This window comes from Lissotriton helveticus, chromosome 10 (assembly GCF_964261635.1).
Source record: "Lissotriton helveticus chromosome 10, aLisHel1.1, whole genome shotgun sequence".
Taxonomy (NCBI): Eukaryota; Metazoa; Chordata; class Amphibia; order Caudata; family Salamandridae; genus Lissotriton; species Lissotriton helveticus.
This window is the reverse complement of record NC_136071.1, coordinates 509,567,095-509,591,010: the sequence shown is the minus strand read 5'-3', so window position 1 is coordinate 509,591,010 and position 23,916 is coordinate 509,567,095. Positions and strand designations below refer to the sequence as shown.

The following is a 23,916-nucleotide window of genomic DNA, read 5'->3' as shown; positions in this document are numbered from 1 at the left end:
TCTAGCCAGACTCGCTTCCCTAGTGGAGGCCAAGACAGTCACCTGAACCACAGACGATAGGCCATACTCACTTCCCTAGTGGAGACCAGACAGTCACCTGAACCACAGGCTCCAGTGTGACTCCCTTCCCTAGTGGAGGCCAAGACAGTCACCTGAACCACAGGCTCTAGCCAGACTCCCTTCCCTAGTGGAGGCCAAGACAGTCACCTGAACCACAGGCTCTAGCGTGACTCCCTTCCCTAGTGGAGGCCAAGACAGTCACCTGAACCACAGGCGCTAGCCAGACTCCCTTCCCTAGTGGAGGCCAAGACAGTCACCTGAACCACAGGCGCTAGCCAGACTCCCTTCCCTAGTGGATGCCTAGACAGTCACCTGATCCACAGGCTCTGGCCAGACTCCCTTCCCTAGGGGAGGCCAAGACAGTCACCTGAACCAAAGGCGCTAGCCAGACTCCCTTCCCTAGTGGAGGCCAAGACAGTCACCTGAACCACAGGCTCTAGCCAGACTCTCTTCCCTAGTGGAGGCCAAAGCAGTCACCTGAACCACAGGCTCTAGCCAGACTCCCTTCCCTAGTGGAGGCCAAGACATTCACCTGAACCACAGGCGCTAGCCAGACTCCCTTCCCTAGTGGAGGCCAAGACAGTCACCCGAACCACAAGCTCTAGCCAGACTCCCTTCCCTAGTGGAGGCCAAGACATTCACCTGAACCACAGGCTCTAGCGTGACTCCCTTCCCAAGTGGAGGCCAAGACAGTCACCTGAACCACAAGCGCTAGCCAGACTCCAGTCCTTAGTGGGGGCCAAGACAGTCACCTGAACCACAGGCTTCAGCGTGACTCCCTTCCCTAGTGGAGGCCAAGACAGTCACCCGAGCCACAGGCTCTAGCCAGACTCCCTTCCCTAGTGGAGGCCAAGACATTCACCTGAACCACAGGCGCTAGCCAGACTCCCTTCCCTAGTGGAGGCCAAGACAGTCACCTGAACCACAAGCTCTAGCCAGACTCCCTTCCCTAGTGGAGGCCAAGACAGTCACCCGAACCACAAGCTCTAGCCAGACTCCCTTCCCTAGTGGAGGCCAAGACAGTAACCTGAACCACAGGCTCTAGCGTGACTCCCTTCCCTAGTGGAGGCCAAGACAGTCACCTGAACCACAGGCGCTAGCCAGACTCCCTTCCCTAGTGGAGGCCAAGACAGTCACCTGATCCACAGGCTCTGGCCAGACTCCCTTCCCTAGGGGAGGCCAAGACAGTCACCTGAACCAAAGGCGCTAGCCAGACTCCCTTCCCTAGTGGAGGACAAGACAGTCACCTGAACCACAGGCTCTAGCCAGACTTCCTTCCCTAGTGGAAGCCAAGACAGTCACCTGAAGCACAGGCTCTGGCCAGACTCCCTTCCCTAGTGGAGGCCAAGACAGTCACCTGAACCACAGACGCTAGCCAGACTCCCTTCCCTAGTGGAGGCCAAGAGAGTCACCTGAACCACAGGCGCTAGCCAGACTCTCGTCCCTAGTGGAGGCCAAAGCAGTCACCTAAACCACAGGCTCTAGCGTGACTCCCTTCCCTAGTGGAGGCCAAGACAGTCACCTGAACCACAGGCGCTAGCCAGACTCCCTTCCCTAGTGGAGGCCAATACAGTCACCTGAACCACAGGCGCTAGCCAGACTCCCTTCCCTAGTGGAGGCCAAGACAGTCACCTGAACCACAGGCTCTAGCCAGACTCCCTTCCCTAGTGGAGGCCAAGACAGTCACCTGAACCACAGGCGCTAGCCAGACTCCCTTCCCTAGTGGATGCCAAGACAGTCACCTGATCCACAGGCTCTGGCCAGACTCCCTTCCCTAGGGGAGGCCAAGACAGTCACCTGAACCAAAGGCGCTAGCCAGACTCCCTTCCCTAGTGGAGGCCAAGACAGTCACCTGAACCACAGGCTCTAGCCAGACTCTCTTCCCTAGTGGAGGCCAAAGCAGTCACCTGAACCACAGGCTCTAGCCAGACTCCCTTCCCTAGTGGAGGCCAAGACATTCACCTGAACCAAGGGCGCTAGCCAGACTCCCTTCCCTAGTGGAGGCCAAGACAGTCACCTGAACCACAAGCTCTAGCCAGACTCCCTTCCCTAGTGGAGGCCAAGACAGTAACCTGAACCACAGGCTCTAGCGTGACTCCCTTCCCTAGTGGAGGCCAAGACAGTCACCTGAACCACAGGCGCTAGCCAGACTCCCTTCCCTAGTGGAGGCCAAGACAGTCACCTGATCCACAGGCTCTGGCCAGACTCCCTTCCCTAGGGGAGGCCAAGACAGTCACCTGAACCAAAGGCGCTAGCCAGACTCCCTTCCCTAGTGGAGGCCAAGACAGTCACCTGAACCACAGGCTCTAGCCAGACTTCCTTCCCTAGTGGAAGCCAAGACAGTCACCTGAAGCACAGGCTCTGGCCAGACTCCCTTCCCTAGTGGAGGCCAAGACAGTCACCTGAACCACAGACGCTAGCCAGACTCCCTTCCCTAGTGGAGGCCAAGAGAGTCACCTGAACCACAGGCGCTACCCAGACTCTCGTCCCTAGTGGAGGCCAAAGCAGTCACCTGAACCACAGGCTCTAGCGTGACTCCCTTCCCTAGTGGAGGCCAAGACAGTCACCTGAACCACAGGCGCTAGCCAGACTCCCTTCCCTAGTGGAGGCCAAGACAGTCACCTGAACCACAGGCACTAGCCAGACTCCCTTCCCTAGTGGAGGCCAAGACAGTCACCTGAACCACAGGCTCTAGCCAGACTCCCTTCCCTAGTGGAGGCCAAGACAGTCACCTGAACCATAGACGATAGGCCATACTCCCTTCCCTAGTGGAGGCCAGACAGTCACCTGAACCACAGGCTCCAGTGTGACTCCCTTCCCTAGTGGAGGCCAAGACAGTCACCTGAACCACAGGCTCTAGCCAGACTCCCTTCCCTAGTGGAGGCCAAGACAGTCACCTGAACCACAGGCTCTAGCGTGACTCCCTTCCCTAGTGGAGGCCAAGACAGTCACCTGAACCACAGGTGCTAGCCAGACTCCCTTCCCTAGTGGAGGCCAAGACAGTCACCTGAACCACAGGCGCTAGCCAGACTCCCTTCCCTAGTGGAGGCCAAGACAGTCACCTGAACCACAGGCGCTAGCCAGACTCTCTTCCCTAGTGGAGGCCAAGACAGTCACCTGAACCACAGGCTCTAGCCAGACTCCCTTCCCTAGTGGAGGCCAAGACAGTCACCTGAACCACAGGCTCAAGCATGACTCCCTTCCCTAGTGGAGGCCAAGACAGTCACCTGAACTACAGGCGCTTGCCAGACTCCCTTCCCTAGTGGAGGCCAAGACAGTCACCTGAACCACAGGCGCTAGCCAAACTCCCTTCCCTAGTGGAGGCCAAGACAGTCACCTGAACCACAGGCGCTAGCTAGACTCCCTTCCCTAGTGGAGGCCAAGACAGTCACCTGAACCACAGGCGCTAGCGTGACTCCCTTCCCTAGTGGAGGCCAAGACAGTCACCTGAATCACAGGCTCTAGCGTGACTCCCTTCCCTAGTTGAGGCCAAGACAGTCACCTGAACCACAGGCTCTAGCATGACTCCCTTCCCTAGTGGAGGCCAAGACAGTCACCTGAACCACAGGCTCTAGCGTGATTCCCTTCCCTAGTGGAGGCCAAGACAGTCACCTGAACCACAGGCTCTAGCCAGACTCCCGTCCCTAGTGGAGGCCAAGACAGTCACCTGCACTACAGGCACTAGCCAGACTCACTTCTCTAGTGGAGGCTAAGACAGTCACTTGAACCACAGGCTCTAGCCAGACTCCCTTCCCTAGTGGAGGCCAAGACAGTCACCTGAACCACAGGCTCACGCTTGACTCCCTTCCCTAGTGGAGGCCAAGACAGTCACCTGAACCACAGGCGCTAGCCAGACTCACTTCTCTAGTGGAGGCTAAGACAGTCACTTGAACCACAGGCTCTAGCGTGACTCCCTTCCCTAGTGGATGCCAAGACAGTCACCTGAACCACAAGCTCTAGAGTGACTCCCTTCCCTAGTGGAGGCCAAGACAGTCACCTGAACCACAGGCGCTAGCCAGACTCCCTTCCCTAGTGGAGGCCAAGACAGTCCCCTGAACCACAGGCTCTAGCGTGACTCCCTTCCCTAGTGGAGGCCAAGACAGTCACCTGAACCACAGGCGCTAGCCAGACTCCCTTCCCCAGTGGAGGCCAAGACAGTCACCTGAACCACAGGCTCTAGCCAGACTCTCTTCCCCAGTGGAGGCCAAGACAGTCACCTGAACCACAGGCTCTAGCGTGATTCCCTTCCCTAGTGGAGGCCAAGACAGTCACCTGAACCACAGGCTCTGGCCAGACTCCCTTCCCTAGTGGAGGCCAAGACAGTCACCTGAACCACAGGCTCTAGCCAGACTCCCATCCCTAGTGGAGGCCAAGACAGTCATCTGAACCACAGGCTCTAGCCAGACTCCCGTCCCTAGTGGAGGCCAAGACAGTCACCTGAACCACAGGCTCTAGCCAGACTCCCGTCCCTAGTGGAGGCCAAGACAGTCATCTGAACCACAGGCTCTAGCCAGACTCCCTTCCCTAGAGGCAGGCATTGGCCTATCATGGTTGTTTGGTATACACCTCTTGATTCAGTCCCTGCCTGGGCACAGCTAGGTATTGGTTGCAGAACATTTAGAGCACACCTTCAACCTGACACACAATTTCTAACTTATCATCCATAGGGAACTCTTTTTTATTTTTAACAAATCTCTTTATTTAAAAAAAAAAAAATGTCAAGTACATAGAAATGCCAGAACTGCAACTTCAGTCGCATAATACAAAGTAATCTCAGACAGAATCCCAACATCCCCGGTGTACCACGTTGAATTTAATAAGTACTGTTGACAATTCGTGGCACCCACCCTCTCCTCCGTGCCCAGAAACAAGGACAGCATGATGTGTTCTCTACCGGATCCATAGGGCACTCTTTGCACCCACACTCTGCCTTTCATGCACAAGGAATGGGGTAGTCTCTTATTTGTCCACATGCGAGTGCTTCAGGGCCTCACCAACCTTCTGAGGAACTACAGAGGTGCTGCAATACTCTACAATATACCGCACCTCTTTACCCAGATGCTCAAATGTAAATCGGATTTAACCCAGACTATAGTTTCAGTACCATACTACGCCACTCAGATTGCCAAAGAATAATTTGAGACGCCACCACAAAAAATAACCAAAAGCGACCCTCAACTACTGCGGACATATGTTTACTCTACCCTCCAATGTCTGTTTTACATAATTCTACATTTTTATTCCCTACAGATCCAAACCTACAAACACACCCCAAAACATGAACTTGCATTAGAGCTACATTAATGTCAGGCTCAACTTATCACCATTAGTGACCTGAACGCTATGGTGCGCACTCTTCAGCCCTTAAAACCAACACACATCAAAGCCATACAATCTAATAAACAAATGATACTATCAATCTGACAGAAATTAAAAACTGTTCACTCAAACTTTTCAATCAATGCAGCCAAGAAACAAAGATCTACAAATTGATACAAACACACGGACCTTTTACAATCCCATAACAGCATATCCATCCCAAACCTATCCATCTTGGCCAGCATCATAAAATATATTTATAACAAACTCACAGCTACCAGGACATTTGACATTGATGTGAATTTGTATTGTTCGATATTACCCGGAAGGGGAAACCTGGCACTGTTTGGATGAGCCAGGCTCAGTGAACCGTGAATGCAAGTATTCAGGTGCACAGATGGAGAAGTAAACAGCCATGTTTTTTAAGGGCTTACAAATTTAAGGACGGTGATGCAGAAGCCAAAGACGTACAGGTACATGCATCATTGTTGCCGTTTGCGATTCCTTAATTGCGAAAATTAAGGAATCGCAATTAAGGAATCGCAAACGGCAATGCATCAAAAATTCACAATTTTTTTAGCGTTTCCTTATTATTCCTTAATTGCGATTCACAATCTGCGAATCGCAATTAAGGAATCCCTTCCCATTGATTCCTATGGGCCAAAAGGCCCATAGGAATGAATGGGAAGACAATCTCAATTTGCGATTCGCAATTAGCTAATCGCAAATTGAGATTGCGATTTCAAGGGTGCAGGGGTGTCCAAAGGACACCCTGTTGCACCCCTGAAATCAATCTATGCACATATGTTGTGCACACCTGCCCTAAGGGCATGTGTGTGCACAACATGACAGTTTGAAAAAAGCACAAAAATGCATTTTTCAGATTTTTCGCAAATTACTATGAGGTCCAACCTCATGGTAATTTTTTCCTCCTAATTGCGAATTCGCAATTTTTAAACATGTCATGCATTGCATTTAAGGAATCGCAAACTGCGATTCCTTAAATGCAATCGCATTTTTAGAAATTGCAAAAAATTGCGATTTCTTGTATTTTTGATTTGATGCATCCCAAATAATGATTTAGGAACCGCAAACGGCCGAATTTTGCGATTCGCACCGTTTGCGATTCCTAAATCGCTTGATGCATGTGGCTGTAAGAGCGGTGGTATTCCAGAGTTTTGCTGCCAACTGTTTGAAAGAGCAGCCTTCATTGCAAATTTGGCAAAATCGAGAAACAATTATAGCCCTCGAGGAAAAAGATCTAAAGCACTTAAAAGGGATGTACATATGGTATTTGACATGAATATATGATGTCAGTCGTATGCGTGGCCCTATATGCAAAACAGAGGCTCTTGAAAGTAGGTTTTTTAATGATTGAGCCCTCATGATGTAAGATGTGAGGTCATGAGAGAGAAGTAGAGGAGACAAGCAGATGTGTTTGGAGTTCTTTGGAGCCTTACAAGCAGGAATAGAAGAAGACCTAGATAAAGTGAATTGCCCTAGCAAGGGCATGACAGTATGATGCCTAGACTATGGTCCGGTGAGCAGTGAAAGGGAGAAGTGGGACAATCTTTGAAAAAATTCTAATATAAAAGAAGCTGATATAAGTTATTTTATTAATCTGTATGGAAACAGACTAGGAATTATTGAATAGGTAGCCTAGGTTTCACACAGGTGGGATGGGAGTGGGTGAAGGTCACACAACAATGGCTTTGATCTTGTCACTTGTCACTGGCGTAGCAACTGTGCCATGGGTCCTATTTCAAAAAAAGAAAAATAGCTTCCACAAACCTATATAAGATATTAGAAGACTGTCACAATGTGGGTGCAGTGAGACCCTCAAATCCTTGGGCCCTAGTGCCACTGCACCATTCCCTGCTATACCCCTGTCAGCGGGGGCATAGCTGGGAATATATTGGAAATCATTTGTCCATCTAACCATGCCGTAAGGTGATTTAAAATATATGTGAGCACCGGAGATGTGATCATTATGCCTGATAACAATCTTCGTGTATTCAGGGTAGGCCAGAAAGGTAAAACCAAATGAGTGATTGATCTTTGCTTGAGGGAGAAATGGGTATTCAAAAGTGTAGGGCTCAGGGAGGAGACCTATGGCAATTTATACATGAACAACTTAAAATTGGAGGGAAAGGGAGGAAACATACCTGGGAACAATACAAAGCAATCCAGACCAAGGCGTTGTCATGTACTGCTATTTGATGGTGGTGGAAAGCGCCATTTTGTGTGACTGTGTATCAAATGCTCCAGAGAGGTCCAATAAAACCATGTCCAGATTGAGCCCGGATTGTCTCTTAGATCATTTAGGATGGTAAAAACAGGCTAACTCTGTATTGTGAATGAGACGGAAACTTGACCGATCAGAGTGAAGAAGATTCTGGTCTTCTAGAAAGAATGACAGTTACTTGTCGATTTCCTTTTCCGGGTCCAGTAGACAAGTCGACAGCAGGTTTACAGTTTAAGGATAATCCTGCACATCTACTACAAAAATACCAATTTCTAATCCAGGGACATCTGCTCCCTCTTCCTTACAATGTCACACCCACGACAGTGAACAACCTCGCCATCACAAACCAAGGCCACAACACAGGGCATTGAAGCCAATGTGATTTAGGGAGACCAGGCTCTCTAGGGTGACCCTGATCACCCAGGGTCAGTGTATGTTTGTGAGGAGTGACTAAGCGTCTTTAAAGGGCCACTAACCAAATTTACCAGGGGCTCTGCTTTTGCATAACACCATGCATAAAGCGATTTAAAAGTCTCTGGAGAAATCTCCACCATCCCTTCTTCTGTGAAAAGTTTTTAAAAATACAATAGATTTCTCCTCCCACGCATTAGAAGAGCTCAACAACATTTTCTCCTTCACGATTCTGCACGCCTTAATTCCCTGTAATTATGATTCCCTCCAGCCATGCAGGATATTAACAGCAGAGGTTTGTATTGACCCTTATAACCGTGTGAAAGAATCGGAAATTCTAAATAAATCAGGAATTATAACTCCACAGTGCTGCAGGGGAGGATGGCGGGAAGAAAAGTGGGGTTCCCAAAAACTAAAGCTTTTGAAAGCTGTCCAAGACAGGAAGTAGGCCCGAGGCACTCCATGCCTTAGCCAGAGAGAGGCTTGTTGGGTTTCTGAAAAACACACACTTCCTGAAATCTTCATGGAAAAGGGAGTACAGCCTACAGTAGAGTCTCTTCAGAAATGGGTCAGACTTTGTTAGTTTGTTACTTATTCCTGAGCTGTCCAGCTTCACAGACTTTGTTACTCTGCTGCAGTGCCAAGTTGTCCAACAGTAATATTGATATGTTCTGTTACTTTTCCTGCTAAGACACTGACTAGACCGCGTTCACATGCTTTGGGTCATGAAAGGGATGCACTCAGTCATGTTTGGTGTGTTCATTGTTTTTTAGCAAATGCTTTGGTGTAAAAGTGTTGTGGCCCTACGTTTTTCTTTAGCAGGGTATGCTCAGACGTGAGTCCCTTGCTCACTTTGCCACTGGATTCAAGCAAGCCTGGCTGAAGACGGCTGTAATGCCAGAAACCAGTCCTAGGAAGCTTGTTTCCGGTCCAGGGAAGGCATGGCTTGGCAGTGCGGGCTGGACTGTTCCCATGAGGCACAGGGTCAGACTGATTTGCATATGGCCATGTCTGAACTGGGGTGGTAGAGTAGGCTAAAAAACGGTGATGGATTAAACCCAGATCTGTTGACTGGGTGTGAGTGTTTGATTTGTTCAGATACTCCGTCCATCACCACCCTCTTTTGTACCGCTAAGTTTTTCTTAGGCTGCCGTGTTTTGATTTAACTATGTTTCTTTCTTCCACTATTGTACATTTTAATCTGTTACTCGCTCTTTCATTTCTGCTCTTTCCCTATCTTTCCCTTTCGTCTCTATTGTCCTAGCTTTCTTTAAGTCCAGATCTCCAACATGAGTGCTGGTGCCCACCACCTGCACAAATTAAGCACTGCCATTAGCCATCCGTGGTTATGTGCAGAGCACAATGAGGGCAGCATCTATTAGATAATAATTGAATAGCCTTTGCCAGTAAGGTGGCAGCACATGAACCTGAACCTGACTGGCCACTCTACCTAGACCAGTGCAAATGGTTGTTTGAGTGCAGACTTAGGGATTGCTGTGAACTAAAGCTTGTTGCTAACACTGAGAAAATGTCAGAAACCACATCAATCTCACCGGATGTGTGGAGTGTTGGACCCACATTACAAGCATGCAGAGCAGGTGAATGTACTTAGTGAAGTGCTCTGTGGATAAGTCATATCCGCTGCTTCTTCGACCGTGACGGTTTGCAGTTTGTGCGCCTGTAAAGGGACACAAAAATGCCGCCTAGCCAAAAGCCAACCTATGCAGCTGGGCCTTGTAAGAGAAGGAACCGCAACAGCTTCGGCTGCCTCTTGGCCCCGAGAACAGGCGGTTCAGGAAGGGGCCAGCCAACACTGACGTGTCACAGGCGTGACCGCATATAGTTAGGCCGACCTCAGCTTTGGGGAATATCCTTGGCCATGGGGAAGTCATGGAGAATTGAATTTCCGAGAACGATCCTTTCGACCTCCCCCGAGGGACGGAGCGGGAAAGCAGGACTCACCACTCGCATATTCCGAAAACCCATAGTTCTTCGAACGGTATGACAGATTCTCAAAAAAAGCTAGAAATGTTGGCCATAATGTTGGGACTCTGAGGCCACAATCCCTCTAGACCCCTGATCCCACTCCAACCCTCTGCACCCACCAATAGGAAGGAGACATGGCGGATACAGCTGCTCCCCCATCACCTCAGTCTCAGAAAGCTAGCCTCCTGGCCTGCCTGGGCTGCCTGAAGAAACCAAAGCTTGCAGGTAGGGCCCGTTGGCGGCTGGCTTCCTTTTGATGTTTTATTGGACAGCCCGGGGTAGTTTGCTTGGCCACAGGGGGGACAAGGAGAGCCTTTTTTTGTCTGGCTTTTTTTTTAAATTTAATTTTCATGTGCAGGAGAGTGGGGTGTGGGAAGGGTCAAGGTCGAGGACGTAACATCTTGGAAAACACTCCAAGCTCCTTTATGGACGTCGTAAATTACTTTCCTCTTGCACGCTATCTTCAAGCGATTCACACTCTTTGAACGGCCCTGGGGCGCGCGGCTTGGATCCCGGAACACTTAGAGCGTCAGAAAGCGCGGGCCCTCGTTGCATCAGCCTCACGTGTGAGGAGCACCCCCTGCACAAGCCCTTTCCTCCTCCACGTAATCGCCCAAGAATTCTGGACATTTTGGAAGCTTAGAGCTTTCATACGTGTAAAATTTTGCTAAATCATTCAAAGCAGCTGTGAAATTGCATCTGGTTAATGGCACGTGCCATGGATTTTTGCCTCAGATTTACTTTGTTTCAATGTTCACTGTTGTACACAATCCCTTCCATTTCCCGCCCTGTCATTTTTTTGTTCCAGTACTTGTCGTTTTGCCCATTACTGCCCTGATTCCCCCACCCCCATGAGGAAGTTGCCTCTTTCTGTCTAATAAACCCTAGTTTAATGGTAAAACTCACTGCATAGATTCTCCAGAAAATTCAAAGTACAATATCATTCTCGTAACAATTAATAATATAGGATTCACAGCTTGAGCACAATGTCCAGTGTCTCCTACAAAAATAGACTGACGCAGCGAGGCAGGGGCGGTCTCTCTTCTCTTTTCTCGTTCATTCCTCCCCCAACCAAGCAAAAAGGCGCCAGTCCCTTTTCTCGTCCATTCCTCACCCAACTACTTTAGCGCTAGCCTCCATTTTATGCATGCCAAAAAAGGGGGTGCTCCAGTGTTCCCCAACATCCTATCGAATCTACTTGCTCCCTCCAAATACCAAGTTTGCTTCACAATTACTCCTTTCTATGCTCCTTTCTCTCATGTTTCTGATCTTTTTGCCATTTCCCCTCCCCAAATTGCTCCTTCCACTCACCTTCCCCGGTCTTGTGCTAACCCTGGCTCTTTTCTCTACTTTTGCTCCTCCATTTATATATGCACCGCTGCCACATGCAAATGATCCCTCTTTTTAGTCCTTGACTTCTTTCTGTGCACCCCTTCCACGCGTTAGTTACCCCTCTAATGACTCCCATTTAACGGCTGTTTGCAAGTAGTTCCTTCGGGTACCGCCTCTTGAAAATTATGTTCTTCTCCTCCCAGTAGGTACCCCCCTTTCTCTTAATAGTCTGTTCGAGATTTTTCCCTACATCTTCCTAGTTAACACCCTGGTGACCCCTTTGTCTTCTGTCTATGCTCATCCCAACTCCATTAGGCCCAGAATCTTCCTGTGAGTAAATCTTTCTGTCATTTTCCTATAGCTACTCTTAAATAATGAATATATTTCCTTCCCTACCTCGGTTGGCTTGTTGTGTTTTTCCTGCTCACCCTTCCCATATATTGCTCTTCCTTCATCTGGTATTCGTTTGTGTGTTGCCCTCCCCATTTCACTCCGTTGCGTTGCCTCGACTCCTTTGTCTGTGAACTTATTGCCTCTAAAAGACCATTAAGGCACTCTTGCCTCCTTGATATCCTCCTTATTACCACAATCACCTCGCCTGACCCCCCCTAACTTGTTTCTATGCTTCCCTCCAACCCAGTTACCTCCATGCTTCCTTGACTCCTTTCTGCTCTTGTCTCCTATCCGTTGTTATTCTTAACGCTCCCCTTAAAAGATTTCCATATTTCCCTCCCTCTAGTTACCCAACTGCCTCTTTTGCTCCCTCATTGACTGCTTTCTTCCCCTGTTCCCAAATACAACTCTCCACTCACCCATCCCTTTTTGGTTGTCCTCCTTTAAATGTATTCGTTTTGCTCCCACTGGACTCCTTTCTTGTCTCTTAATCCTGGCTTACATTAGACTTCCCACTTTCTATCCCGAAAATCTCAAAAGTGCCTTGCAACAATTCCCTTTTCTTAAGCAGCATTACTAACTTTGAAGAGTTTTTAAGTTGGAGGCAACAGGTCAGGATTTACACTTTCCCATTGACCAATGGTGGAAGTTGCAGTGATCCATAGAAGAGAGGGAGAAAGATCATTGGTTAAGATAAGAAGATGTTGAGAGGAGTAGCGGCTCCAGCTCAGCAAGCAAATAGAGCCTCGAAGAGGAGCTACAAACCTATGACAGAGTACAAATAACCAGAAAAGGATTCTGCCTCACAAGCAAGATTGGAGATCTGACACCAACATTACCGTTCGTTGATTTCACATGGTGATCCCAGCAGATAGATCCATTCCTTGGTCACATGCATTCCTTGGCTTGGCTGCACCAGCATATCTGAATGCCACTGTGGTTCCTAAACGGAGTCAATGCTCTTGCGATGAATGTGAGCACTTTATTCTGCCGCTAATGGGTCAAATGTGCACTGGTTGCTGGGGAATGAGCATTTGTCAGGACAAAAATCACCAGATAGCATACTTGGTGGCCACCACAGCAAGTACTTTAACAGCACGTAGACTGGTATCGCTGTTCACAGATTCACATGAACGGACTTTTAGCCTGATTGATATCTGCATCTCTTGAATTTCAAAAATACTATAAGTATATGAGAGGCATTACTTACATTTTTATCTCCTGCTATTACCTGGACGAGCAGTAAAATAAACAAGTATTCATGTGCTATGTTTTATTAAAATTTAGGACAGCTGTCAGAGCCTTGACATGCTACTCAAGTGGAATGCATTCAAAATGCACAATAATTGTTCGGCAAGTAGTAAATGATTTATATTTATATACAAATGTAAAAACAAAAATATCCTCAATTCATGGTTTTCCAAAGCCATGACCCAGTGGCAGAAAATATACTGCCTTAAACAAAAGCGGACAACTTGACTTCCAATCATAAAAAGAATCACATATGATAATGGGATCAGCTCGTATATTTATCCTTGTTCAACAACATTTGGTTAACAGTTCAAGCCAAACAAGAACATTTCAACACCAAAGAAACATTTAAACAGGATCTTCATCTGGACATGTTAGGATGCACCCAACATACCAGTGGAGTGTATGCCACTAACACAGTGGAAATAAGCGAAATATGTCACTTCACTTCACTACTACCAATACGCAAGCAAGGGATCCAAAGATCTCCACCACAGGAACAATGATTCAAAGGCTCCCCTGAAGTTCCAGGGCCCGTTCCCAAGACAATGCTGCGAGCATGTGACAGAATCTCAGGAGCCCCCTTGACCCCATGTTCCTACAGTGGGGACCTATTCTACTATGTAACTCTTTGTATGATTGGCAGGGACTTCTTCCTGTTTTGTTGAAAGAGGTTTATTTACTGTCACTTGGTCACCACTCACATGCACTGCACCGTCTCACGTTTCATTCTTTGGAACAGCATGCATAGAGGATATATTTGTACCTAAATGTGTATACATATATAAATGTATTATTTACTACCTGCTGGGCTGTGATTGTGTACTTGGATGCATTCCACTTGAGTAGCATGTCAAGGCTCTCACAAGCATCCTAAGTTTAGAATAAGCCAGTTAACATTACCCTAGTACTAAGGAACATAGGCCCTGTCAAAAATTACTGATTACTTTTACGGGGCCTTTTATTCAGGTCTTGCATTTGCTCAAAATCCTGATACACTATGGATTCCTAACCACTAGGTTGTTACTAAAGGCTAAAATAATGCCAGCCACATCAGTGATTGGTGTTATTGCGATTTATGCTATGAATTATTTCCATATTTATGAACTCTATAAACCACTGGTTTCTTGATGAAGCTGAGGATTTAACCTGTTATAAAGCAATTGCCATTGGCTGAACAATCTTGGAATACCATCTTTGGCTAGTTACTTGGATTTTCACACTTCAAACCTATCTCTGCTAGTTATTAGACATTCAGACTGGTATCGGGATTAACGGTATGCCAACCCCAATATGGGCTTACTGGCTTGTCAGATACACCATCCACTGTTTGTAAATTCCATAGAGTCTAGATTTGTCCTTATAATTTGCAAATATTTTGGATTATGGTGGTCAGTGCTCCCTGCCACAATTCTTTAAGATCTCATATACTACTGCTCTAATTGTATTTATCTGCCATTTCTAAGCTCTTGCAAAGGATCATATTCCATCATGGGAACTCCGTTCTTCAAAAGTGCCATATTCCCATGTCGCAGGAGACATCCTAGTAGAATGAGTAGTGGCTGAAAGACTTTGTCTCAAGTGCCAGCCTTTCACCTATGCAAACCTGTTTTCATAGAAGCCAGGCAGCGAATGAGCACATGCAAACTCTAACAAGAGAGCACTCTCAATTGGCCACCCAATCACAATCAGGCTTTACCCTGACAACTGTTCTTGTGCACATTCACAGCCAATCAGGTACGTGTCCCCCCACAACCCAAAGAAGTTTGCTGGATACATATGGCACATTGTCAAGAAAACACAAAGAGTGCCGGCAGATAATACAAAAGGCAATCCCCACAAGATAAATGTTGAAACAGAGGGTATAATAATGACCATATGAAAAAAGTATGTTGGGCCCTCCTTACGGAAGAGGTTTTTTTCAGGACTAAGCGCCCATTGTTGAACATTTTCATACCTTTGCAGGCTTTGCGGTCCGTGATGATCTTCGTCATGTCCCTGTAGAATCCCTCTTTGCAGTAATGGCAGTGACGGCCCGCGGTGTTGTGCCGGCAGTTCAGGCACACCCCGCCACTCTTCCTACCGGACAGCTTGTAGAGCTCCATGTTGAAGCGGCACCTCCGGGCGTGCAAGTTACAGTTGCAAGCTACAAGTGGACAAAGCAAAGGAAAATGTCATTTTTGATGCAACGAAACACAGACAACCACATACACAAAGTCATCGTTTGACATTGCACCATCCTCCTACGCGAGGACCTGCACAGGACTCACGACTCAAACATTGTTAAGTCTAAGCTGACTCACTTGGTCTCTAATCACCAAGCATCTTTGTTTAATTCTCTTCCGCTTAAGGATGATCACGGTTTCTTTCAGGAGGCACATACAACACAGGCTACAGAGACCACACAATATAATCCCAGATGGACGAAGTGACATCATAGAGATTCACACACAAAGATAGCCCCAACATAGGCAGCATGGCGGTTTTAAGCAATGCCTCTCATTTCTTTGAGACAATGACTTTTGTAATTACAGAGGATGCAAAGGCCACAGTCTGATTTGGTCCTTTCAGGTCTTGCCTACCAGTCTCCACTACCAGACAGCACTGGCTATCTGGTTGTCAAAGACGTGTTGTGAACCTACATCGGGCTTACAGTCTGCCCTGCTTACCGTTGGTTGGCTTTATTGTTACTCATTTATTCGCTTCCTATTCAATGCTTTGTCTTTCTCTTCTTGTGTTTGTCCCTCCCCTGAAGCATCCTCACTTTATCATTCTTTTGATTGGCTGACTTGTATCCTTCCACTGCTCACATGTAGGGAACTACTTTTTTCTTTTTTTGTTAAGTTCCCCATGAGAGCACGTTTTCCAGCTCTCTCCCTGACATATTGTGATGCATACAGGCGCCTACAGAACGACCCAATCGGCCACAGTGGTAACATCATGATCTCTCTTTTCTTCTTTTTTATTTTGCGGACGCTGTTCAGCATTGACTAAAAAACATTTTGCTTTGGGATACTGTATTGGCAAAGCCAATAGTTCCAAAAGGCTAGAGCTCTAAGCTTTGGCAATGCTCGTTTTTAAAACCCGCAAAAAAAAATAATGAACCGGATTCATTAAATACAATGCAAATTGGGAACATTATAATGAAAAAACATTAATTGTCTCAGAATAGCACCTGGGATAATAATTAATCCCACCCTAGCATCTCCAACCTGAAATGTACTATGATAATCAAAGCAGGTGGCAAAAATAGATAATTTAGCAAGGCCATAAAAAGACTGGCAGTTAGCCAATACCAGAAACCTCTCTGCATGTTTGTAGGGCATTATATTGCAAAATCAAGGACTTTAGGTATGGTGGTTAAGAGAGCTCAGGTCCAAATAGAAGATTCAAGCATTATAGTTTGAAATCTATTGGCTTTGCCAGTGCTTTGTTTTCTCCACACTTTGTAATCTCTGTGCATGGCAAGGCACCCATCTTGAAATTAATTTTATTAAACTGAAAAAAAAAACATTCATATATGACCCCTGCTAAAGCATACACATTTACAGTGGTTGATTGATTGACTTTGTAAGGGTTCAGTACAGTCAATATAAGATGGCCATCATGCGCGCACATGCAAAGGCAGTGGCCATCTTGAAAGATTTTTTATTAGAGCAAAATAAAAATCATTTATAGATGGCCTCTGTGCATGCACACAAGTAGGCCATCTTTTAACTTCATTTTAAATTAACTTCATTTTAAATTTAACATTCCAAGATTAATTTGGAAGTTTGTATAACATGACAGCTGGTATCTTGGACTCTCAACACAACAGTACACTTTTCAGCTAAATGCTACATATCATGTTCAGGTTTTTTATTTCTGTGATGTTTTTGTGACATACTTACAAACTGGCCCTCCCTTAGGAGTGATAGTGTTAATGTAGGAAGTATGCTGGCCAATTTTATTTGTTAGCCATATTCCTCTCAGCCACAAATGGGTTCTGCACATAGAACAGCTGAAGAAGACCTGAATGAGGCCAAGGCTGAAACTAGAGACATTCACTGATAAAAAGCTAGAGACAACACCAATGATAAAAATATGTTGCAGAAGTCAGAATCAGAAACATATTGGCCTTATAAGTAGTGAGCACTGCTCATCAATATGAACAATAGAGAAGGCAATGCTTGACAAGGAGGGTCTCCCCAACCAGTCGTTCTACCTTTAGTCACCTTCCGTAGATGGAGTCTACCTTAAAGTCGTAGCCAATCAGTTGCCCACGCATTGCTTAGACCCAGAGCTTCTCTTCTCTGCATACCCGGTTGATGTTTATCTAGTTATGTAGATGGCCCAGTGCAATGGACGCCCACCCATGGCTCTCCTTCTTTGGAGGATTTGAATGTGCCGGTCCCTGCCTCAGACATGTGTGAGAGGCAGCTACACACAAACTGTTACTCATTCGCTAACATCTTAGAAGGCAGATCCTAGGCAGATAATGACTACCAAAGCCATCAAAAATGCCTAATTTACTGCCTAGGCCAAGACCATCAATAGTGCCCAATTTACTGCCAAGACCATCAATAATGCCCAATGTACTGCCTAGGTTTAAATATGATCACCCTACATGTTCTCCAGCTTCAGCCTTCTTTATTCCAAATGCTACATCCCAGTTTCTAACGTCGCACTCATTGGTTTTCTTAAACTTCAGCACTCCTGCAAGGTGACTATTTTATCAAATATCCTATAGATTTACTCCTGCGTTTGCCATTCTTCAGTCTCTTGTAGTGGCCTTGGACTCAAGAAATGACCTTCCACAGACCAATGCTGGACTCTTCTAGTGCACGAGATCCCCTTATGAAAGCTTCTATAAAGACCCAATCCGTCTTTCTTTCTCCAGTATACACGTTTACAAGATGACTCCACTCCAAGGAGGACTTGTAGCTTAAACCATTCACAAACTAAATGCCCAATTTGTTTTAAGGCTAAGTTTTGCAAAGTTTCCAATTTTCGACCTTTGTGAACGGTCCAGGTTTTTGCTCCCACCCCCCCAAAAAAATGTGTTCCAAGTTGTAAGAGACTTTACACTGCCAAGCATGATAGATATCACTCTAATCGAACCCAGTTAAGCCGGAAAATGTATGCTGGATTTTTCTTTGCAAATTTACCTTTGGTTAAGCTTTTGCATGCACAATGGAGAATGATCGCCAAGGTTTCTCGAAAAGTTTACTTCATGCAAAGGATTTTCTTGCACAGAAGAAGAACACAAAGGTCCTCATTCAATGCGGTATTCCCGCTCCCGGAAAAACCAATCAGTAATTAGAGCAATGGGAATACCACACCATTCCAACTTTAACTCTGAATGTGCCTTGCCAAATGGGGACTTACCTAGGGCATCTATGGTCCCAGACAGTATTTTCCTAGTAAATCTTTATTTTTGAGTAATATCCTAACTGAACATTTCTCCAGTTTTTGTGCTGCTCAAAAGTCCCGCGGGAAAAGATCGGGAGTGCAATATTCGTACACTATTCACATCCCAATTAAGCTGTCATAATGATACTGAATTGGTTATTGTGAAATATATCTAATTCAGAACAATTGTGATTGTATCATGAGCAGGTCAAGGGTACACGCGGGTAAGCGGTGTCCACCCACTATTTTCCCAGAGTGGACACCGTCCACCCTGCCAAGAAAGTTGGCCCCACTAAAATATGCTGAACTCATCCCGGTGATACTGGGACACATTCTGAAGTGCCTGCACGTTGTCTGCTTTCTTTCCCAGAAGCAACCTTGCAGGCAGCGAGCGGGCTATGTTATTTTATATTTCAGCTGGGCACAAAACAAAGGCCGAAGTTAAGGGACCTCTAGACCTTCTTTTGTTCAAGTATCCTGGCTGGGAGCTATCTGGAGCCCACACCTAGAAGCAATGCATTTGAAAGGAAAGAAAGGCACACAACTTGTTGTTACTTCACAAGTACTTAAGAGAGGCATGGTTTTGACTTTGTTCAGTCCCTATATATAAGAGATATGCATTCACTATAAGAATGCCAGATGTGTTGGTCTCTCACAGTATTTACACAAATAACAATTTAAATACAACTATTTTGTTTTATTTCTTTTATATTGCTAATCATACCAATGCAGCATGTCCGAGCGCTTTACAACACAGGTATACATTGACAATAAACCATATAAATGTAAATGTAATCAGCGTCCAGGATGTGTTACATAAGACAGTGAGGGTTCCAAGGTGTAGGAGTCACATGTCCTTAATAGCTCACTGTGCTTTATGAGAAGGATTGCAATTTATGAATTGCAAGTGACAAAAAGAATATCTTTGTTAAAAGCAGTAACCCACTTACCCATCTACTTAAAATACAAATCAGTCCTCTGCATGTCACATTTGCCGGAGACACGTTAACACTCTATGCTACTTTATTAAAAACTGAAGCTAGACAAAACACAGATCTCTCCCGCAAATGTGTTAACCTCCAGTTATTTTACCATTAATATTATTCCTTGAGATTAAATGGACACATAAATCTCTGCAGCAGGTGCCTTAACCCCATAAGATATTTTAAAATGCAGACTCTGCAACCAATTAAGCAGAATAGATTTACTGTGAAATTTCTGTTTGTTAGCAATTCCTTTGTGGTAGAGTTTTTTTTTAAAAAGTGTATAAATTGAGGCCCAGATTTTGCGTTTGGGTTGCATCACTTTTTTTAAGCACAACCCGACACAAAATCTCATTTGTTAAAGCTTGTAATGCACTCAAATGTACTCATCCTAAACATGTGTTTGAGGTGTTAAGAACAGATGTCACTTCTTGTGATGACGCTTCCTGTGATGTCACATGTGATGCCATACTCCGTGATGCCATGCGCTGTGAAGTCACTTGCATACTGCCTAACTTGGTTAGACCCCCACTTTATTTTAAGGACTTATGCCCTGATCATGTGTATGTGCATGGCAACAATTGTTGCAAAAGTTGCACGTTTTGCGTGAACTGGCAAAGCAAAATACATTTCCAACCTTGCAAAGCTGCAAAGTCTTTCAAAGACCTTTGCGTAGGTTGAAAACATATGTGCAACTGTATACACCTTTAAAGAAACTAATCTACTGTTGAGGTCTGGTAAGCAGGAAAGCATGCTCCGAATTAATTTGTTTTCCAGGCCTAGACCATACAACAGATGAGGGTTTCGTCGCTGAACAAATTAAACCCTATAATACCTCAGGTAGTTGACAATGCTCAACACGAGGCCTTCTGATTAATCCAGGCCACACTACCAGAACTGGGCACAGTACACAAGGGTGCTCCAAATCTGAATGCAGTACCCTACACGTGGCTGCTAGGGGGAGCTTCCCTGATAAGGCCTTTTGAATTAGACAGAATGGTAAGGATATGCCTACAAAAATAGACACAACACTGCAGATGAGGCTTACCAAGGAAAGTGACAAGAAACCTCCGGCTCACTTGTGTATTAACAACAAACCTCCGGCTCACTGTTGTATTAACAGTAGCACCTGTGAGCTTAGAGGCCTCTCTGTTTCCATGTTTGCAGTTCAAATTAACAAGCCCCTGGCTCTCTGCTCCCTTCAGAGCTTTGAAGTCTGGGAGTTTTAATTGGATTTGAACGGCTTATTTTCCTGGGGTTTCCAGTTCTACAACATCACAGGCAGTTCAGAGGATATGAAGGGACCTGGAGGTGTCGCCTTCACAGCCTGTTGCCTCCCCCAAGAGTGGTGTGTGGTCACCATCTGCTCCCGGGTGATTGTAAGCAGTGGTGGCCATTACTGTTCTCTTCCAAGAAGAGACTGAAGGGGAATCTAGGCAAAAAGATGGATGGGGGAATAATCTACAATATCACACCAAACACCTGGCCACATTGCGTCACAGCATACCCAATAGCATGACCAAATACAATAACCCATTTAACATACCAAGAGATCAAACCAGATCACATACTAAAACATCACACACAGAACACACAGCAAAATCCAAATTCACAGCCCCACCACTACTCTGCATGCAGAGACGTAACGCATAATTATGCCCTCCTTTGTATAATGTGATCAGTGGACCTGAATTTCCCATACCTGACAATACTTATCATTTAATGGGGTCCCCTTGAAGGTTTGGGGTGCACCCCGGCATTACCCCCCGGACTACATAAGAAAACATTGTATGCCATAAAATCAAAACACTGAATATCACACACAGATCATACCACATAATGCTAACACCACATCACATGTACCACACCGCATACTTTCAAAATACACAACATCATACCACACCAAACAACATCTAGTATCTGAAACATCACCCTGTTTCAGTTCACACTCCTGTATCACACCTCATACATATCATACAGACACAAACTCAAGGAGGTGGAAAGACAGAACTGGTAACATGCCAGCCAAGCCTCTTTAAACAGCAGAATACTGAGATTCACAAGTACACAGCAAGGGTCATTACTTGCCAGACTGGAGAGGCTCCCCTCAGTTTGGTAATGCTCAGGTGAAATCTTGAGGGTGAGTAGGCTTGCTGTTCTGAAAGTGAATTGTCTGTGCAAAACACATTAACTAAACCAAGGGCCCTTCATCAAAAACATCCCATCACCCAACATTATAAAATACCCATCCCAAACCTAACAACACTCATCGTGTACAGGCAAAAAACATACCCCACCACACAAACTATACCCAAAATCATGCTCTTCCATTTTGCACCATACTGTGGTTTACACCACAGAACCTCACTTCACACCTAGTGTAATCATAGAACATCGCTTCAGAAACCATGTGTCACCACATAACACCTTACCACAACGTATCCCGCCCCCGTATCGTACTAAACTATGCAGCTCCACACCACATCACTCACAACCACACGATTCCACCCTGCATCACGTTATACCAGATAGGACAACTTATTTTTACTATACAGTACCACGCACAATACAAAACAATCTACACGATATTACATTCTCTGGAGATACACAGAGTTAGATGTGTGTGATAAAATGCTGAAACTATATTTTCAATGTGAATTTTTTACTTGGGAAATCAGAATTGAGATGCATATTGCCACAGGGTCCAATTTAGTCTAGGTTGTTCTAATTAACCATCAACAGTCAATGACTGGAGTAAATCAAATGCATTTGGCTTTTCTAGGACAATCAGCAGCCTAGTCACGTCAACCACTGGCAGCCACAGGCAATGTCTTCCATTTTAATAAAACAAATGTAGGTCTTGGAGAGGATGGTCACCATAACCAGATGACAAGTGGGAGGCTGCTGGGGACAACAAGTGCCAACTTGGTCTAAAAACCTGCACAACGTTCCACCAAAGTAGGAAGACTGAGAGATTATATGTAACCTGAGTTCATCAAGGTCTGCATCTGGAACCTCAAATGACAGGAACTGAATAATCATGCACAGGTTGTATATCATGCTTATTTCAGCAAGAACCACAAACAGATTGCAATTGCACCCAATGCACTGAATCATGTGCTAAAAAAGTATACAATCTGCACTCTTTCCATCATGTGTCGAGTGTGACAATACAGCATGACTGCAGTTTTTGCACTGCCTGCTTAGTACAGCTACACAGGTACTGGAAGCAACACCATGTGTACCAAGTCTGAGGAATTCAGAAACACTGCACCATTTCTATTTTATGCTTAGCAGAAGTACATACACACACACCCACAGTAAGTCCTACACTAGTTGCATCATATGCTCAGATCAGGGAGACACAGATAATATAACCTGCACTATTTGTATCATGCCCCAGACAGGCAGACACAAGCACATACCTACATATCTACATATATTACCTACTGGTGGTTGCCAGAAGGTAGTTACAGTTAGGACCTAGTTTCCATAGGAAAAGCAGATCTTGCTTCGCTAATAACTTTGTCGCCGTTTAACGAATCTTCACACATTTTCACAACTAGTATGCCAGGCACTTCAGCTGCTGTCTGGAAACTTTCTGGGGGATTCATCAAGCAGAGGCTGATAAAAAGGGGGGGGAAGGGCGAATGCGTTTTTCACATGCAATTTTCCATATGGATTTTAGGTACGACTACAGCCCGAACCTCTGAACAGAATTACACCAAATCTGGCAGAAAGCTATATCTTGATCCAGAAAGAGTGCTTTTTGTACTCTATCTTTCATACCTCCATCCCCTTTTCTGTCACTGACATTTTCCTTGGTTCACTTTCCTCTTCTTGGATTGCTGTTGATGCAAATGTTCATATTGTTGATTTATTGTTGGCTGTTGCGTTCCAGCAAATTACTGTTAATTGGAAAGACTCCAAAGGCATTACTTTTAAAGCTTGGTGGTTTAATGTATGTTACAACCACAGACTAGATACTGCATTTGTTTACCCTACCTCCCTAGCTCCGAAAAGACTTGCAATGTGGCTCCCCGTTACCCTTTACCTAGATGCATGTGCCCAGCGCTCCGTTCACATATCCCCAGTTCAACAAGAAGTTTCAAAACCCCCTTGAATAACCTTTTGTTCCTTTTTATTCATTAATGATTATTTATTTGCATATTTGTGCATTGCCTCTAATGTTATGTAGATTCAATGATTGTAATTTTACAGTTTTTAGCCTCATGGTTATCTCTCTGTATTTTTCTCCTCCCCTTCCTCCCTTTCCTTTTTATCCCTCCCCTCATTTTATTTCACCGTACTTCCTATAATGCTCTCAGCTATTATTCATGCCATTCTTATAGTTTTTCTCTTTGTATACTATGCTGACATTATTCAATTATTTTAATAAACTTTTCTTTGAACTAAAAAAAAAAAGAGTGCTTTTTGTAATTTGGTTTAAATCTGTTCAGTAGTTTTGGAGTTATTAAAGAAAAAATATGTATTCATATCTAGAGACATGGATCCACTGAGGATCCACCGGAAAGGATCCGCAGA

General features: G+C 45.4%; 1 protein-coding gene across 3 annotated transcripts in view; it reads right to left on the bottom strand.

Annotated features, from left to right (window-relative positions):
- The window catches only part of NTN3 (netrin 3), a 253,419-nt gene that overhangs the window by 70,688 nt on the left and 158,815 nt on the right, over positions 1–23,916 (bottom strand). For all 3 annotated transcript variants that reach the window (XM_078663017.1, XM_078663015.1, XM_078663016.1), the window contains exon 3: positions 14,955–15,143. In XM_078663017.1, coding sequence (XP_078519143.1) covers positions 14,955–15,143 — 189 coding nt within the window. The remainder of the gene's footprint in view (positions 1–14,954; positions 15,144–23,916) is intronic.